We start from the raw sequence: 20,020 nt of genomic DNA on the forward strand, positions 1-20,020 counted from the left end.
ATTCAACCAATGCAAGCGAGATGTATTATGGCAGTAGCTGAGATGCATATCTTGGCTTGAAATCAATTAGCAGGTCCTGTTACAGAAATTGTTGCTGAAGATTATAGTGACAATGAAAACAACAGGCATACAAGAAGAATAACAATATTTATGCCCTAATTGACTGGATATGCAATTAAATCGTACCTTAATGTCGCTAAATATCTTGAAGAGTCTGCTGAGCCTTAACGGAAAAACAATGACAATGTCTTGTTCGATTCGGTTCGGTTCGATCCGTTTACAGCACTAGCTAATGATATCTTAAAACAGCTATTAAAAAGAAATAATAATAATAATAATAATAATAATAAAAAGCTCTTGTTATTGACTGACTAAAACTAAGAAGTGTATGAATCTGTTCAACGGAAGGAAGCTGAAGCTGGCTTCAATTCATCCGTTTACTCGTCTCAAACACCTGCAATTCACAATAATAATATTCCAGATCCGATCTTCAGTTCATTTCTTCTCTCAATTATTATTATTATTCACTTCACCGGCAGCTTCAGGTAGCTTGCTTTATTATAATATATTATGCCGGTGTCTGCTTCCGCTATCTATTTCCTTAATCTCCGCGGCGATGTTCTCATTAATCGCCTCTACCGTGATGACGTCGGGTCAGTTTCATCACTATTATTATTATTATTAGGTTTACATTTTTTAGTAAATTATCTGTGGATCTAATTGTATAATTGTAATATAAGCTCATAGTTTTCAATTGCTATTGTTTAGGGGAAATATGGTTGATGCCTTTAGACTCCACATAATGCAAACTAAAGAATTAGGCACCTGTCCGGTTCGCCAGATCGGCGGTTGCTCGTTTTTCTATATGAGAATTAGCAATGTCTACATTGTTATTGTTGTCAGCAGCAATGCGAATGTGGCGTGTGCGTTCAAGTTTGTTGTTGAGGTAACTTATTTTGTATTGTTTAGAACGATTTAAAGCCATCGTTTGTTAAGTGGTTTTCTGTTTATGTAGGCAGTTAATTTGTTTAAATCGTATTTTGGTGGTGCTTTTGACGAGGATGCCATTCGCAACAACTTTGTTTTGATATACGAGTTTTTGGACGGTAAGATTTGTAAAGGAGCTGAAAGAACACAAACAGAGTGTGTTTGTGTACGTGTGTTTAACTTTAACTGAACGGACGATCAAACATGAATGGGATTTTCTTGTTTGTGTTCGTTTATGTTCGTTCGTTGGCGGTATAAACGAAAGGTTCTTGAACGTAAGTGAATGAATATAACAGGGTTAAAACCAAAGAGTAAATGTGAACAGCAATGTGTTGGGCCTAAAAGGTTATTAAAGCTAGACTAAATTGTAATCTGCCTAAAAAATTTAACCGGATATATTAACAAATGTAAACTGAACAAACTTAAATAAACTTAAACTAACAAATTAATTTAACAAGTGTAAACGAACATTAACAAACATAAATGAACGAATGAAACATACGTTCATGTTCATGAACGTTCAATGAAAGTTCGGTTCGTTTACATGCCTGTATTTTTTTAAGTCTTTTTGTATTATATCGTGTTTCAGTCTGCTGTATATGCTATTTTACTTGCAGAGATTATGGATTTTGGTTATCCCCAAAATCTTTCACCAGAAATATTGAAACTTTACATTACTCAGGAAGGTGTTCGCTCACCATTCTCATCCAAGGTGAGCTGTGACATATTGTCTTTTTCACTTTTGATGGAAATTAAATATTTTCTGAATTGAAGCTTGTTTTTTAATGAGTAAACAAACAGCCGACAGATAAACCCGTTCCAAATGCTACTTTACAAGTAACCGGTGCGGTTGGGTGGCGTAGAGAAGGTCTCGTTTACAAAAAGAATGAAGTGTTTTTGGATATTGTGGAAAGTGTTAATCTTCTCATGTCTTCAAAAGGTACAATTTAACGCTTTCACATGTGCATATGTTTAATATCTTCATTCCCTGATTAATAATATTATTGCTAATAGGCAGTGTGCTTCGTTGTGATGTAACGGGCAAGGTTCTTATGAAGTGTTTTCTTTCGGGTATGCCCGATTTGAAGCTCGGATTAAATGACAAAATTGGCCTTGAAAAAGAAGCTGAAATCAAGTCGCGCCTACTAAGAGGTAATTTCTGGTCTCACATATGTTTACTTTATGGTCCAGTTTAATTAAAGTTTTTAATTTATTAATTAATGCAGTGGGAAAACTATTGAGCTGGATGATGTCACCTTTCATCAGTGTGTAAACTTGACCCGATTTAATTCAGAAAAAACCGTCAGCTTTGTGCCACCGGATGGTGAATTTGAGCTAATGAAGTATTTGTTGGTCTTTAAATCTGATATGATAATATTATACAGCATATTGTAACGTTTATGTTGATAATTTATACGACAGGTATCGTATCACTGAAGGTGTAAATCTTCCGTTCCGGGTGTTGCCCACCATCAAAGAATTGGGAAGGACGCGCATGGAAGTTAATGTTAAGGTTGGTAAACAACAACGAATGGCCGAACGGGGTTTTCTTGTTCATGTTCATTTGTTAAGAAGATGAGCATGTTCTTTTTTGTTCATATGTGCTTATTTGTTAATAGTATAAGTGAATGTTTCACGAACGTAAATGAACACAAATGAACAAACAAAATTGCACATAGATAAATGAACATAACAGAGTGATCACCAATTAAAGTTAACGTGAATATCAATATGTTTGACCTAAAAAACTAGTATAACTAGACTAAATAGTAAGAGGTGATATTTTAATTTCATAAAACTATCTAAATTGTAATGGACCTAAATAATTTAAATAAATATGTAAACGAACAAACTTAAACATACATGAAGAAACATAAATGAATGTAAACGGACATAAATGTTCGAACAAGACATGTGTTCATGTTTGTTCGTTTGACTAAATGAAGAAAACAAATGTTCATGTTTGTTCGCATATTAAATAAACGAAATTTCTGTGAACTGCTGTGAACGGTTCACAAACAGTTCACTAAATGTTAGGTTCATTTATAAGCCTAGTCAAAAGTAAGTGAATTAGGTAATGGTACAAGACGGATTGACCCGAAACAATTTTTCACTTAAATTTTATCGTTAAATAAATAATCAGTATGTCTAATATGAATACAATAGTATACTGTCTCAATGCTACTCTAGTTTTCTAAATAAAATCATTAAAAATGTTTTATGCATTTAAAAATATAATCATTTTGAGCTGAAGCGGCCAATTAATAAATAAACGGGTGAAAATTGTCAGGTAAAGAGCGTTTTTGGTGCAAAAATGTTTGCACTCGGAGTTGTAGTTAAGGTTCCAGTACCGAAACAGACAGCAAAAACGAGTGTTCAAGTGACATCGGGCCGTGCAAAGTATAATGCTTCTATGGACTGTTTGATGTGGAAGTGAGTTTTTATTCTCAAATCATCGTTTTTTAATGATTTTATTTGTTAACTTGTGTTATTATAATAATATAAATTTGCAGGATACGAAAATTCCCGGGACAAACGGAAGCAACTTTGAGTGCAGAAGTGGAGTTGATTTCGACGATTGCTGAAAAGAAGTCGTGGACTCGGCCTCCTATACAAATGGAGTTTCAGGTTATAACTTTTTATCATTAAAAAATATTATTTAAATATGAATAGCTTGAAATTTAATTAGGAAACGGTTTAATTTTTGTGCTTTTGTAGGTTCCTATGTTTACAGCATCTGGATTACGAGTCAGGTTTCTCAAGGTACATTTTAGTAGAGCCATTGACCTGTTGTATGATTCTAGTAGACTCAAATTGACCAGTTGCATAATTTGAAATTTGAATATACCTAAGCTTGTAAGCGAACCGAATAAAGACAAGCAGGGCATGTTTGTGTTTATTCGTTTAACTTTAACCAAAAAACGATAGAAAATGAACAATTAAATGAATGGGGTTTTCTTGTTTATGTTCATTTTTTAAGAAAATTAAGGTGTTCATGTTCGTTTGTGTTTTTTTGTTAGTAGTATAAACAAATGGTTTACGAATGCATAACAAACGAACATAGTTGTACATAGATGAACGGACATAACTGGTATGCTGGGCCTAAAAGCTTAATAAAACTATACAAAATTGTAAGAGGTGGTATTTTAATTTCATAAAACTAAAATAAATGTGACACGCCCAAATATTTTAAATGAATATATAAACTAACGTAAATGAACGAACTTAAAACTAATGAACATAAATGAACATTCATGAATATAAATGAATGAACAAGACACATGCTCATGTTCGTTCGTTGAACTAAATGAACAAAAAAGTTTGTTCGTGTTAGTCATTTATTAAATAAACGCATGGTTCATTGAACTTTCGATTCGTTTACAAGCTTAAATGTACTCAAGTTGGCCCGCAGTACAATTTTAGGAGACCCAATTGAACCATAAACAATTAAACACATTTTTTTTTACCAAAATCACCCCATTTATATATAAACGGAACATAATTGCCCGGTGTACATTTTACCATACCAAACGGTGTTTTCACCGCAACAAAGTAACATCTTTTTCGAATCTATAATGGTTGATTTTTATTTCTTTTATTTATTAATTTGTGTTTTTTTAAAGGTGTGGGAGAAGAGCGGGTACAACACGGTTGAGTGGGTCAGGTATATTACCAAAGCAGGCTCGTATGAGATTCGATGCTAGATTAATCTGCGTTTTCTTGAAGCTGTGTGCTATATAAAAAGTTGGATTGAAAATTTAATATTTCTTTGTTTTATAAAGGCGTGTTCTTTGATTAGACCTGATGATATGATGGAGAATTTGATGTGATTATATTATGTATGACAAAAGTTTCACAGCGAAGGAGAAAATGTTGTTTTTATAATAAAACAAGAATCAAATGCCGTATAAATTTGAGCATTTAACTTTACATAGGTATCTTACAAGCTTTAAAGTTGCTAGCCTTTACTAGGTCAGGGTCCCCTTTAGTACTACTTTGTGGTTGTACGGCTGTAGCAACTAGCAACTCACTTTTGACTAAGTGTGTGAAGTGGAGTTGTACTTGGAGTTCAATATTGTTCTGATTTCTTTTTAGTATTCAAATTTTCTTAGCAAAATAAGAGTATTGTAATGAAAATGAAACTTAAAAAAAATTGTTTTTAAGATATTAAAGATGTGATATAAATAGTTTAAGGCTATTTAAAAACCTTAGATTGAGCCTTGGTATAATTGGGACAAACTCCTATATTAATTAAAACCTTAACTTTGGATATTTATATAACAGGAGGTTTTCTAACACTAAGACTAGATCTAAATTTTTTTACCCATTACTCTGATGATTATTTCAATTTATAAGCAAGATAGTGATTACATCGAAACAGAAGATAGTCAGATAACAAGCTGCGTTGCTAAATGAAAAGAACAATGAGGTGGTAAATACTTGGTATAAATGTGACTGCACTTGTAATACCTGAACATGCCCATAATGATCTTTTCTCTCAACAAAATCAAAATCAATCTTCAAATCTTTAACAATTGTATTGAGTTTCATGACAAGTAAACTGCACTTAAATTATAAAAAACCACAATTGCTTTGAAAAGATAACATAATTTAAGAAGAAGAGGGTGTTGATTTAGCAACAACATTGACAATTGCCTATATATTCTACTTCATCCCGAAAATGTGATTGTATTGGTGTTGTGAGATTCACCGGATAAGAGTATCATTCAAAAATAAACGTGGTACATGGGCATCATAAGCATATCAAAAGATACGCTTTGGGCATGAAAACGAGGCTTACGAGACTGCGCATGAAAACAAATCATATTAACGTGTAAAAATAGGTATTGTATAGTGAAGTCGCAAGTCTACACTAGATAGTAGAATGAGCCATTGAATTTACAAGGACGGATAGAGTAAATAATTAATTTTTAACTTAAGGATAAACTTTAAAAAACTTTGTATATGAGTTATTATTATTTTTATTATTATGATTGTTATTTTTTTTATAAAACTCTACATTGAAAACAATGTTCAAGATAAAGAGAATTAATACACGAAACCCAAGATTATAGTGGTTAAGGTATTTGTTAACTAACCCATCTTTATCCACTTCTTTGACATCTATCAAGTGTTTATTTTAAGTTATAAACGTCTCATTGATCAAAATAGTGTACACTTTTACAAGTTTCTCATTAATAGAATAGTGATCCTCTACCAAATATCTCACCAATAAGACTGTCATATTAAAAAGTCGTGGTAGCTTATAAAAAGTTTCACTAATCTAATCTGACTATGTTCATATTTCATTTTTTTAAATTAAAATCATAATAATCAAAACACTACCAAATTTGACAGACAATGTTCAACTATATTTCCAAAAATACTTTAGCATGCTAATTACATTATTTTTTAATTAAACATATTTAACAACAAATACAGCAACAACTTTTAAGATTTTATTAAAGGAATCAAACAATATACAACTCTATTACATAAATAAAAATCAACCAAATTAACCCTAAAAAAACTTGGGACGAGCTCGGTACTGTACCGATACCGGTACCGAAAATCCCGATCCCGAAAATCACAAATTTTTTGTACCGGTACCGAAATGTTCGGTTCGGTACCAGTACGGTACCGGTATTTAAGGTAAAATTCGGGAAATACCGGTACCATACTGTACCGGTCCTGAAAACTCAAAACCTTGGTACTGATTCGGTACCGATGGTACCAAATCGGTACCGGGTGGGTACCGGTACGAATCGGTACCATACCGATTTTTGCTCATCCCTAAAAAAACTAAAAATAGCATAAAACTATATTTATTTATAACTAGTTTTTTTTTCCACGCTCGGCTTCGATTAATTTCATATGGTACCGTATAAACAACGTTGGCGAAACCCAAACGTTAAAACCAAAAACTAAGCTCGTAAAATTTACATATAAAAAATACATATTTAAAACGACCTTTATTAGATCGGTAAAACCCAGGCATTGGTAAAACCCGAGTGTTGTGGCGGTAATTCGACGCAAATTCAATCAGTTGTAGTTACGCTCGTTACGATACTCGAACTAAAACAAAAATGTCGGTAAACCCCGAGCACTGTCAGTCTCGATGTTGCGACAGTGAGCCAGTAAAAGCAAGTGTTATGACAGTGAATTAATGCGAAAAAGAAAAATATAACTTACTTGGCCCTATCACTTACCGTCAAAAGGATCCAGTGACACCAAAGTTTTCTTTTATAATAATAATAAAATAATAATAGTAATAATATAATATAATAATTGTTACATCCAATTTTTTTTTATAATTTTTCTTTAAATCCTTTTCGGGTATATAATCTTTGTTACTTATGTGACTTACTTTTCCAGGTTTCATATTCCTATAAATCTGAATGAGGATTCTACTTGCTACATAGATCCAGACACAGACGAGACACAATTATTAGAAAAAACCAAATTAATAATTTGGGATGAAGCTCCAATGGCTCACAAATATGGCTTTCAAGCTCTTGACAGGTCTTTAAAAGATGCTTTATCTTCTAATTTGTTATTTTGAGGAAAAGTTGTTGTATTTATTGGGGACTTTCGACAAAACCTACATGTATTTCAAAAAGGCACTAGACAAGACATAGTAAACGTCTCTCTATGTTCTTCTTACATTTGGAGTGAATGCAATGTCTTGAGATTAACAAAAAACCTCATGTTAACTATAGGTAGGCATCATCCGATGTTGAAGAAACCAAATTATTTGCAAAATGGTTTTTAGATATAGGTGAAGGTAATGTTGGCGGTCATAATCATGGTGTTGCAACAATAGATATACCTAAAGATCTACTTATAAAAGAATCTGTTGATCCAATATCATAACTTTTTGGCTTTATATATCTTGATATTCTACAGAATTACAAGAACCAACATTACTTTCAAGATAGAGCCATACTTGCACAACAAACGAAATTGTTGATGAGATTAATGATAGTTTGCTCAAGTTTTTTCTAGGTGATGAAGTTGAGTACTTAAGTTCAGATACCATATGTAGTTCAGAATACATCAATGACACAATTGATACAGCTTTATACTGCTTGAACTGCTTAATGGTCTAAGAATATCCGGACTACCAAACCACAAGCTTGTGCAAAAAGTTGGTGTTTCTATTATGCTCCTTAGAAATCTTAACCAGAAAGAAGGCTTATGTAACGGTACTCGACTACAAATTTTATCTTTAGGTACTCGTGTAGTTGAAGCAAAAATATATTTCTAGAACTAACATTGGACATAGAGTTTTGATCCATAGATCACCATTTACTCCAACAGACAACAAAATAACATATAAGTTTCAAAAACGACAGTTTTCCCTTGTAGTATGTTTTGCTATGACCATAAACAAAAGCCAATGTCAAACATTATCTAGGGTTGGTTTGTACTTGAAAGAACCCGTGTTCTCACATGGACAGCTACATGTCACGTTGTCAAGAGTTACAAGTAGGTGTGGGCTAAAGATTTTGATTGTTGATAAACAAGGTAATTTGACTAATACAACCACAAATATAGTGTACAAGGACATTTTTTCTTATTTGTAAAATAGTTGCGTAATATTTGTTTTGTAATTTATATAATTTTAATGTAAGTTGTAATTGTGTTAACAATATATGATAATTATGTTATGTGCTATTAATTGTATTTTGCTTAATGTTTAAATATATATAATTTTTATTAATTTTTCGTGTAATACACGGATCTCAGACTAGTAATATAATAATTGTTACATCCATTTTTTTATAATTTTTCTTTAAACAAATAATAACATTCATATAAGTCATAACTACAATAAGTCGGTAGATTACGGCTGTAGATAAGAAGCTTCAAACTTGTTTGTATACAAACACAAACACAAACACAAACACAAACTAGTACTAGTAGTGGTAGTAGATGCACTTAATCCCAAAATTAAAACCCTAATCCATCTTTTTCACCTCTTCCTTTAAACCCCCAGCCTCCAATTCAACTTCATTCACTCACTACATATTAATCATAGATTTCGACCCATTAAAGATCCACCTGCGTTTCATCACCACCAACCATTTTCTTGATTTTTAATGGACTCACGAGAATCATTACCACCGCCACCGCAACACCACCACCAGCCGGGTATGATGATGCCACCCAACTCTTACCACCTACCCAACACTGATCCTGCAATGGTTAATAATAATAATAATAGTAACAATAATAATAATAATAGTAACAATAATAATAATAATAATTCGATGTTGCCGCGGTTTCCGTTTAACAATTCTGATCAGTTCGGTGACGGGTCGTCGGGCGGCTACGGCATTGAGCCGAAGAAGAAACGGGGGCGGCCCAGGAAGTATGATGGTGGCGGCATTGCGCTTGGGCTGGCTCCGGCCCCGGTTAATGCGGTTGGGGGTTCGGGTGGAGGTGGGAGTTTGGAGAATTCGAATGAGGGAAACGGTGGGACTCCGAATTTGGATTCGGCTGGGAAGAAACACAGGGGAAGGCCACCGGGGTCTGGGAAGAAGCAGATGGATGCTTTAGGCATTATTATTATTATTATTATTATTATTATTATTATTATTATTAGTTTTGTTTCATTTTTTATGTTAAAGTTTTATTTATAATTTTGAGTTTTGTGTGATGGACAGGTTCAGCTGGAGTTGGCTTTACTCCTCATGTTATTGTTGTTAAAGCAGGAGAGGTAACACTCTTTTTTTTATACATAATAATTTTGTTGAAATTAATAATCTTGATTTGAAGTTAACCGTCTTTGGTTTGTGATCAACAATCTTGGTTTGAAAGTAACAATCTAGTTTTGTAATTAACAATCTTGATATGAAATTAACCGTCTTTGGTTTGAAAGTAACAATCTTGATTTGAAAGTAACAATCTTGGTTTGAAAGTAACAATCTTGATTGGTAATTAACAATCTTGATATAAAATTAACCATCTTTGGTTTCAATGTAACAATCTTGATATGAAATTAACCGTCTTTGGTTTGAAAGTAACAATCTTGATTTGAAAGTAACAATCTTGTTTTGTAATTAACAATCTTGGTTTGAAAGTAACAATCTTGATATGAAATTAACCGTCTTTGGTTTGAATGTAACAATCTTGATATGAAATTAACCGTCTTTGGTTTGAAATTAACAATCTTGATTTGAAGTTGGCATCACTATGCCCATGCTTTTTACAATTAAAGAAAGGCATTTCATAAATTCTAGTTGTTTAGTTAATAAATAATGATAGTTGTACATAAGCATGATCGAGCTTCTGATTAGCTCGATCACAAGGTTAATTGAATAGGTTTGTTAACGGGCTCAGTTAAATTGCAGTTTCTTGAAAGAAAGATTGTTGTATTAGGTGATCTTGATGATTATGAGGCTTATGATTTGGTTATGTTAATATATTTCTTCTCCTTGTTTAGGAGTTTTGAAAGTTTTTGGCTTTGTAATAACTATATAAAACATTTTCCCTTACTTTCTGATGATTTGCTGTGCGTTTCTTAATGACTGTATGTTGAAAACTGTATTCTATGTATTTAATTAGTTCCCGGACCTCCGACCACTTTCTTTAATATGCCTGCAGTGTCAAATTTTATGAGACAAAAGAGGTATTTATTAGAAGTGTGGTCATTTGTCCACTTTATAGGCTTTATTTTCATCTACTGATATTTTCTATTCTCTTAGTTTTGATGATGCATATTTAATGCAATATTAACATACTAAAAGTTCTTGATTTGTATTAATTGTTTTAAACAGGATATATCCGCAACAATGATGTCATTTTCACAACAAGGACCTCGTACTGTTTGTATTTTGTCTGCCAATGGTGCCATTAGCAATGTCACACTTCGCCAGCCCGCATCTTCTGGTGGTAGTGTAACTTATGAGGTTTACACTTTTACGACTTTTACTCACTCCCTTTTTAAACTTATACAATTATAAAGACATTACATTATAAGCACTTGTGAGTATGAGTATGCAGAATATTTTACTTATTGCTCAAATCTATGCTTTTTGTTTGTGTTAATGACTTAATGCCATTAAGGGAGAGGATCATGAGAAAACTCATTTTTCGTGAGAAAACCAAAAAACTCCATACTACACATATTATATTAGTACTACATAAGTACATATATGTAGTATGATATACTGCATGTATGCAGCGTACTGCAGATATGTAGTATTTATGCTGTAGTATGCTGCATATATGTAATAAGAAGTTTTCTAGTTTTTTCACGAAGGTAGTTTTCTCATGATTCTTCTCCTTGCCATTAAATACTTCAATAGTAACCAAGTTTTGTTTTAGGTCATTTAAACACCAAAAAAGAGGTTTAACCTCTCAAGTTATAATTATGTTTACAGTTTATGCATCAAATATCTACCATAGTTATCAAATGCGCTATGCGCACTCGAGGCGCATTGGCCTCGTCTAGGGCCTAGGTGCAAGGCGCAAAAAAAGCGAGGGCCTGCGCGCTTTAATAAAAAATTTAAAATATATTATGCATATGAAAAATAATACTATTCTTCAAATAAAATAAGCTAAAGCTATTATATAACATTTAATATCATCTAATTAGTACCAAAAGTTCTATAATAGTCAAGATTCAAATGTAAGTCCAGAACTTGAATCACAAAATGTATCAATATAATGCCTTTGACCTCACCTAGTTCTAAGCTTTAACAGCACTCCCTGTGTTTCTTTTGCTCGGCTTTTATCTTCTCATGTTCTTGGCATAGACAATGCTGAAGCGCTCGCCTAGGAAACTGAGCCTTGCCTGAAAATGGGCCTAAGCGTAAGAAGCGAGGGCTTTTAATAACTATGATATCGACACATTTAGGTTATTTAATATTCATTTTTTTTTCAACTATGCAATTCAAGTTGGCACACTAAGATGTTTCACTTAAATTGTTTTCGTTATTTAAGAACACATATTTACGGTTTAGTATTGATTAGGTATTTATTTTAGTTCCAGAATGTATACAAATTAAATATAACCAGCCCAGATCATTAAACTCATTTATGTGAAAAAACTTTTATGCAATTGATTTTTTATTTTTTATTATTATTATTATTATTATTATTATTATTATTATCTAATTTTAATATGCTACGTATTTTTATATTACAACTATATCACTCCATCCACACCAGTTCAGTTTAATGTTCTTTTTAACCAGATAAAGTATCATACATTTGTTCTTGTTTCAGATTAATTTTATCACGTTTGACCCTTATCATTTTAAGTTAACTGTTTTAGCTCAACCATTTAGTTCACCGTTTCAGGGTCGTTTTGAGATAATATCATTGTCAGGCTCCTTTGTGCACTCAGAAATTGATGGTAACAGTAAACCGAGTGGATTAAGTATTTCTCTAGCTGGCTCAGATGGTCGAGTTTTGGGTGGCGGTGTTGCTGGGACGCTGGTGGCAGCATCACCCGTACAGGTTTTGCTCTCTTCTTCTCTCTCTCTCACTCCAAATCTTATATGCGAATGAATGCATATTAACAATGGTTTGTGTATCAGGTTGTTGTTGGAAGCTTCATTGTAGATTCAAAGAAACCAAAATCTAGTGTCGGGCCATCACCGGTTGCAGCGCCAAACATGTTGAGTTTTGGTGGCGGCGGAGGGGCGGTTCCCGGTGCAAGTCCACCATCTGAAAGCGAATCATCTGATGAAAGCGGGGGCAGCCCTCTTCATAGGATCCCTGGCTCCTATAACAATGTCGCCCAGCACCACCAGCAGCAACAGCAGCAGCAGCAGCCGCAGCCACCTCCGCACATGCAAAACCTTCCAATGTATTCTAACATGGGCTGGCCTGGATCCACCATCCACATGCTCCCCAATTGATTTAAAATATTTAAGTTTTTTCTACATTAAATCTGATATCATGAGGATGATGGTGGTGGTGATGACGGTGATGGTGGTGCTAACGTGCATTATGCTTGAAACAATCTTTTTCATTTTCAAAAATTCATTTTTTTAATCTTGTGGACTAGTCTGTCGGAATCGGTGATTGAACATGGTAATTAACCTTCCTTTGACATGACAGAATTAAGTGATTAACCACATCTAGAAGTTTGTAATCTTTAATTTGAAATTGAAGTGTGATTATGTGGTCACCTTTGTTTCAAATAATCTAAATGGTTTTAAATGTTGAGATTTCATAAATACAAGTGTTTAGAGCTGTTTAGTTAAAAATCCTAAGCAAACCAACTCAACATTAGCTTTTACAAACCTAGTTGTTTCCTAAGTCTTTTATAAGACCATGTGTTACCATGGCCCCGATGGCGTGGAAGGCTCGCCACATGGAGCAGGGGTGCCTCTTTTGACTAAATGGAGATTAAATCTCAGCCATTGAATCTTACCTTTTATTCTATGCTATTGTTTTGGCTTGGAAAAAGGAAAAGCGATAACAAATACAAAATGCTAACCAAAAAATTAATAATATAATAGTTTTAAACACAATTTATAGCCCACATTTTATGATTCAAATTCCACAACTCTAAAATATAATTTCTCTTAAAAGTTTTATATTATTCTACTTAGTATTCTTCCTCTCCATATTTTAAAAGTCTTAATGTGGTGATTTACTGACCCTTGTTAGAGTTCGACGCATATGAACAATACGGAGCCGGCAATTGGGATTTACCCGATTCACAAACGACATGGGTACCCGATACGCATATCCCCTACAAACGTTATTTCCATTTTACCCAATCCCAACCTGACCACTAAACCCGAACCACAACCAAGACTGAGATTTTGATGCAATCTCGGATTCAAGAATACTCATCATCTTCAAGGTTTCCAGCCGGATGATATTCACCGAACTTCCGTTGTCCACCAGGATCCTGCGTACCAAACAATTAGCAATATAAAGGGTTATGATCAGACCGTCGCGATGAGGATCCTGAATAGTATCCCGATCTTCATCATCGAAAAACACACCGGCTTCCTTGGGTAAAGTCATCTTCGTTGGTCCCTCTAGCTTCTCCGCTTTAGCTATCTTGGCATTCTTTTTGGCTACCGAGTAGGGTGTGCCGCATATGTCTGAACCTCCGGAGATAACGTTTACAATCCAAGCACCTGGAGGTGGAGATTCCGCCATTTTGGGATCCTGCTCGGGACCCCGACTTTGATTTTTCTTTCCCAACAACTCTTTCAAGTGACCTTTGCTAAGTATGTAACTGATCTCTCCCCTTAGAGCGATACAATCTTCTGTTATATGACTGAAATATTCGTGAAAAGCGTATCATTTGGACTTGTCCTTCTAGGCACCATTTTTCTCGTTCTTTCGTGGCCATCTTGCCTTTTCACCTAGATCCTGCATACCACACATTAATCCAGGAATATCAACTGAAAAACAATAATCATTTAAGTTGGGATAAGATTCATCATCCACCACATTGACCCTGCCATTTCTTGCATATGGCTTAGATCGATATGGCTTAGACGATGGGGAATTCGACTTCCTGTTCGGATGGTTGAAGCTGTTGGAACCATCCAGCCTTTACTGAATCCTCCTGTCTTTTTCCAGCCTGATGAACCTTAGAGCACTGTTCCTTTCTTCGTCCAGGTTCCTGAAAGGATTCATAATGAGATCCTCATAGAAAGAGCTATCCTTCTTGAGACCCATTTTGAAAGCTTGCACAGCCGTCATGACATCAAGGTTGGGGATCCTAGGGCTACCTTGCTGAATTTGCTGACATAATCCCTAAAGGATTCATCTTTATCCTGTGTTACTCTATACAAGTCACTAGTTAACCTTTCAAAACTTCTACTGCATGAAAATTGGTTATTAAACATATTAACTAAATAAGCAAAAGACTTAATAGAAAAAGGAGGAACACTTAGGAGCTATTTCAACGCAGCTCCGATTAAGGTTGAGCCAAAGCCTTTGCATAAGTAGGCCTCCTTGAGATTCTGAGGTACGGGGTTGATCTCTATCTTTTCTCGATATTGGGCAATATGCTCTTCAGGATCCATGGTTCCATTGTACAGCTTCATGCTTTGGATCTGGAATCGCTTTGGGATCTCAGCATCACATATGGGGGGTGCGAATCTTGAGATCTTGTGACTGCTTAGAGCAGCCTTCAGAATCGGCTAGACTATCCCAGGTATGCTAGAGATTAATTCCTTGAGTTTTTGCAATTCCTTCTATACAATTGGGCTAATACCGGAATCCTGCGCAACATCATGGTTAGTCACAGGCATAATAGCATTATTGAAATTACCAGTATCGGGAATCCTAGCCGGGGATCCTAGAATAACACCGAAATCCCGAGTTAGAGTTGCCCTGGTGGCCTGGACAGGATCACTCGTTCTGTTTGCTGATTGTATGGGCAGGAAGTCGTCATAACGATTTCCCCGGGATCCCGACAAATCAAAGTTCAGGTTCCTAGGCAGCAATGGAGTGAAGGATTCCTTCGTCGGCTTCTTCCCTTATGCCAGAATATCTCGGAGATCCCTCATGACTGAATTGTTGGTTTGCTTCTAAGCCTCCATGTCACACCCCAACCTAAGGCGGAAATGCCGGGGCGTGATCCGATTGCTCACAGCTCGAAGATACTATCATGAATATAAATGACAATATCTAATTAATTATTTTATTCAAAGAATACACACAATATCCAAATATAACAAAATATTCCAAAATAGGATTTCCAAACAAACTTAAACAATGATTTTCTTTGTTTAACCCTAAGGTCTTGTCTAAGTGTCCAACTTCAATCTTCAATGTAAAGAGACCTGCATATGCGTAGAAAATAAAAGAGTTTGTCAATAACACATGTTGAGTGAGATGATCACCAGAATTTGACACAACAAATATATATATATGATAGATAAATGATAAATGATAAATGTTAAATACGCAAACCAACCTATGTGGTAATAGTCAATCAAAGCTTAACAAACCATATACACAACCAAAGACTTGCTAGTGTGCCAATGAATCGTGCCAAGCGAATCGGGCATTGATTACTATGACTAAAATTGTCGGTTTACCTTCGCCAAGCGAATCGAGCTCCGGTTACTAAGACGGTCGTATGATCATACTAATGAGCACCCTATACAAGGGAATACGGTGGACCTCTCCGAATGCGATAAAGTAAACACATAAGCAAATAGCAATTAGCAAATAACATTTAATTGATATACACACAATGATTATGTTTGCGAATTTGTGTATATATATATGATAGAAAAATATGATAAGTACGCATACGTCCCCAAAACGTTTGAAAATAGTATATAAAAAGGGGAATGATCAAACTCACCTTAGATTAAAGACAAGCGATTAATAAATGTGATTAAACGGGTTAACGAATAAGTGAGTCGTCCACTACACGTCAAACGATATAAACAATCAGAATCAGAAACTTTGAGAAATGATAATATAAGTAAAAACAAACTCATGACCACTGGATTCAATCCAAACGGACGTTTAGAACTCAAGTTATGTTATATTTAAGATTTAAGCGAGCTGGTACTGACCAGAGTCCGAACAGCGAGTCGGAAGTCGGGTTTGATTAGTAGTCTTAAAATTTTGTTACGAGAATAAAAGTCTTCTGGACCGAATGTTGAATCCGACCAGAAGTATGAGAAAACATAAAGTCAAACTTGTTGACTGATTTGTCCTTTAACGAGTTTTAAACGAATTGACCAGTCAACACCCTTTAACCACTGAAATTGATTGAAGGTTATTGACTAGGGAATGTTTATGAATGATTTCTATGTTTACAACTAACCCGGGGAGTGAAAGAATCAACAAATACAATGAGTCAAAGGTCCATACGCATGCAAAGTCAAACGAACAAGCTTGTATCTTCAATGAATAAGGAAAAACCGAAGGGTTTAGGGATGGTCAGAAGCATGTGACGGCTGAGGAAGCTCTTAGGTTTTAGTGTAAAGGTTTGTGGCAGAGATTATGAGACTTGTTTATATAGGAATAACATAAACGAACCATATTTGGAAGATTTACTCGTTTAAGTAACAAAATACGGTTTTAATGAGAATATCTATGAAATAAACTGAAAGATTTGATCCTGGGCTGTAAGAAACGAATAGGTAGTTGTATTTTAGTTATAATATGTTTACTTGGTCCTTAATTCACTCAACTATGCCTAAAGTACACGATTTTAATACCAAAAACGATCTAGGAAACGAGATCGGGTAAACAAACCGTGCAGGTCCTCCATAGTGCCACGCGACCAAGTGAGGGGTAGCCCGTCACGTGGCGCCCCGGCCTAGGGTCGGCTGACTTTTGGTTTTTGACATATATGGTCCCTGAAGTTTGATTATGGGTTAATTATTGAACTTTGTTATGAAATAAATAAGAAATGGATATTATATAAAGTATGAGGGGTATAAGTGAACTTAAGAAAACTTAAATACTTATAAACATTTGATTTGATTAATAATTATGATTCAAAAATGTTCCCGGGTCGGGTTATGAGTAAATGAATACGGGTTTGGAAAATCCGAAATGTTGCACTCCATGTGTTCCTTCATCTGCATTAAAACATCAAAAATATCATCGTTAGACAAAAGGATGGGCCTTGTGTTAGGAGACCCAGATCTTTGGAGTGGCACGCCGGTTGAAGGCCTTGTTGTAGGAGGAAGCATGTTGATTGATCCTCCAGCTCCTGAGATGTTAACCCGATGTTGGTCGTCTTCTTTTGGGCAGCAGGTGGAAGAGGAAGTGGTTAAGCGGCTCCGAAAATGCGGACGACATGGATGAAGATGTAGCTTTTGATTGAGAGGCAATTTTGAGTATAACTTTGTAAGGTAACGGTTTAGGATGGATGTAAATATGGATTTGAGTATGAAAAACACCACTTTCCCCATGGTGGGCACCAAACTGTTTTGGTAAAAAATCACCGAAGCAATAATTGAACAATTTAGTGAAGTGAGGTAGTGTGTTTCTCAATAATAAGCTAAGTAAGTGCGGTAAAAGTAAAGGTGAACACATCGATATAGCGAGGAAAAAACCTTAGATCCCGGTGAGGATCCTCGAAAAACAACCTTGAAGGGGAAAATTATCCCCTGCCTCAATTTGTTGATAGTAAATTGTAAGCAAAAGTCGAGAGCAAGTGTTGATCGAAGCTAACAGTTACAGAGAGTGTTTTGAGTGTGTGTGGTGTGTCCTTTATCGATCAACCAAGCCTCATTTATATAATACATGAAAATAGCTAATTGTCCTATAATTACGGCAACCCTAGCTTAAGTGACTGTTTGAAGGCTTGTTCTTCAATCCCATGTGCATTTAGACTTGGTCCTCCGATCTTTTAGGCAGAATAAGTCAGCTAACCGTTGTAGGCCGTTATTCTTTTGAGTAATCTACAATCATATCATAAAAAACACAAGTATAGCTGGTGAGCTTAGGATCCCGCAATTAGTTAGGAATCCAAACTATCAGGATATCATTCAGGATCACTCTAGGGATAAAATGACTCCTAACAGTATATATGTCAGCACAGGTAAGGACAACGAACCTTATACGTGCTATAGTTGTATGTGTAACAATAGGTACGAACAGTGGACCTTGTATGTGCTGTTAATGTATGTGTCAGCATAAGTAAGGACGGTGGACCTTGTACGTGTTGTTAATGTATGTTGGTATAGGGAAGGATCGCAGACCTTGTACGTACCATGAATGGCGAACACATGTAAGGACTGTGGACCTTGTGCGTGTTCACGATCTTGAGCAAAGGTATAGACGGCAAACTATGAACTTACTCTTGGTAGGTTAAGGTGAGTGATTGAATGAAAATGTGCTAAGTATGTATGGTTTGAATGTTAATAAATTTTGTATAAATATATAAATGTGGAACAAGAGAAGAATGGTATGCGTATCTTCGTATACGAATATGTATGAATGTATAAGTATGATCTGCTGTCTGTTAAAACTAGAACTCACTCAGCGTAGTTGACTTTTAGTATGCACGTAGGTGTTAGATGTAGATGCCAAGCTTGAGGTTCACACAAGGCTATTATAAGACTGGCTGGCATCCGAAGAAGAGAAGTTATGAAGTGTTAAGTTAGAATGCTGTTAGAAAGTGTATAAAATGACTGAAAGTTTAAATAAACTCTGATTTTTAAGTTGTGTTTAAGAGCAAATCCAACGCCACATAAGGTGCCCGGGTTCGGGGCCTTACAAACCTCTAAGAACTCAAAATCACCCAAGGAACTCTATGTTTTTGTCTAAAAATGTCTGAACACGATTATGGGGTGTTTTAGGGTTTTAAAACAGTTTTGAACGAAAATTTTGCGATAAAGGCTCGATCGCGTATCACGACGGCCGACCAACCTCCGCTTGTTTAGCGCGACTGGTGATATAATTATTTTTGTTACTAATAACATGACAAGCAAGTGTAATGCATTATGGAATGCAACAAATATTATCACATAGCACATATCATTTATATCTTAATTATTTAACATGTCCGGTTTGACATTAATCACCAAAGTGTATAGACGGACTTGTGTGTGTAACCCGTTACTGACTCATGTAAATGTTATGCATGAAAATGTGGGGTATCACAGTCTGTGGATTGTTTGCATTAAGCGTACTAATCTCTCATCTGGAGCTAGGTTTCCATCTCTTGTTCTTACAGAAAGGCTGCTTCAAACTGAAGGTATCTTACTAATATCTCTCTCTCTCTCTCTCTCTCTCTCTCACTAACTTGTATTTGTTTGCAAGTGATTCAAAGATGAATTGATACCTAAAGGTTTGTCCCAGGATCCTAATTACAGTCGAAAACGAAGAATAGATGCTTAATACATGTAGAGCTTGCTGCCAAAAGGCAGTTTTCAATCACACGTTACATGGATCTTAAGACATTTTACACAGTCCGTAAGCCTGACTTTTCAACTACAATCTTAACGAGTAAGATTTGATACTTTATAGTCTGTTTAACAAATCTCACGGTCTGTGAAATCAACTTTTTGAGTATTTCACTGTTAGTCACTTGACTTTTATTGTGGATTAAATAACAGTTGCCCTT

General features: G+C 35.1%; 2 protein-coding genes across 2 annotated transcripts; both read left to right on the forward strand.

Moving 5' to 3' along the window:
* Positions 1 to 570: 570 nt before the first annotated feature.
* On the forward strand, positions 571 to 4,871 carry LOC143556426 (AP-2 complex subunit mu-like). Its single transcript, XM_077045747.1, has 12 exons — positions 571 to 653; positions 769 to 946; positions 1,016 to 1,106; positions 1,605 to 1,699; positions 1,789 to 1,927; positions 2,002 to 2,149; positions 2,214 to 2,330; positions 2,410 to 2,500; positions 3,278 to 3,420; positions 3,501 to 3,615; positions 3,706 to 3,750; positions 4,611 to 4,871. Exons 1-12 carry the CDS (start codon positions 571 to 573, stop codon positions 4,689 to 4,691), a joined length of 1,326 nt encoding a protein of 441 aa, XP_076901862.1. The 3' UTR covers positions 4,692 to 4,871.
* Positions 4,872 to 9,089: 4,218 nt separating this feature from the next.
* LOC143556427 (AT-hook motif nuclear-localized protein 10-like) lies at positions 9,090 to 12,863 on the forward strand. Its single transcript, XM_077045748.1, has 5 exons — positions 9,090 to 9,549; positions 9,657 to 9,709; positions 10,770 to 10,901; positions 12,298 to 12,456; positions 12,537 to 12,863. The coding sequence occupies exons 1-5, from the start codon at positions 9,090 to 9,092 to the stop codon at positions 12,858 to 12,860; spliced, it is 1,128 nt and encodes a 375-aa protein (XP_076901863.1). The 3' UTR covers positions 12,861 to 12,863.
* The last annotated feature ends 7,157 nt before the right edge of the window (positions 12,864 to 20,020 follow it).

This window comes from Bidens hawaiensis, unplaced genomic scaffold (genome assembly GCF_021521415.1).
Source record: "Bidens hawaiensis isolate Kalapana, Puna unplaced genomic scaffold, B.hawaiensis_p1.1 tig00018571_1, whole genome shotgun sequence".
Classification (NCBI taxonomy): Eukaryota; Viridiplantae; Streptophyta; class Magnoliopsida; order Asterales; family Asteraceae; genus Bidens; species Bidens hawaiensis.

Coding starts and splice junctions, on each gene's coding strand:
- LOC143556426 (XM_077045747.1), top strand. CDS start 571: ATGCCGGTGTCTGCTTCCGCTATCTATTTCCTTAATCTCCGCGGCGAT. Junction 947..1,015: donor CGTTCAAGTTTGTTGTTGAG/GTAACTTATTTT, acceptor CTGTTTATGTAG/GCAGTTAATTTGTTTAAATC. Junction 1,107..1,604: donor GATATACGAGTTTTTGGACG/GTAAGATTTGTA, acceptor TTTTACTTGCAG/AGATTATGGATTTTGGTTAT.
- LOC143556427 (XM_077045748.1), top strand. CDS start 9,090: ATGGACTCACGAGAATCATTACCACCGCCACCGCAACACCACCACCAG. Junction 10,902..12,297: donor GTGGTAGTGTAACTTATGAG/GTTTACACTTTT, acceptor TCACCGTTTCAG/GGTCGTTTTGAGATAATATC. Junction 12,457..12,536: donor TGGCAGCATCACCCGTACAG/GTTTTGCTCTCT, acceptor TTTGTGTATCAG/GTTGTTGTTGGAAGCTTCAT.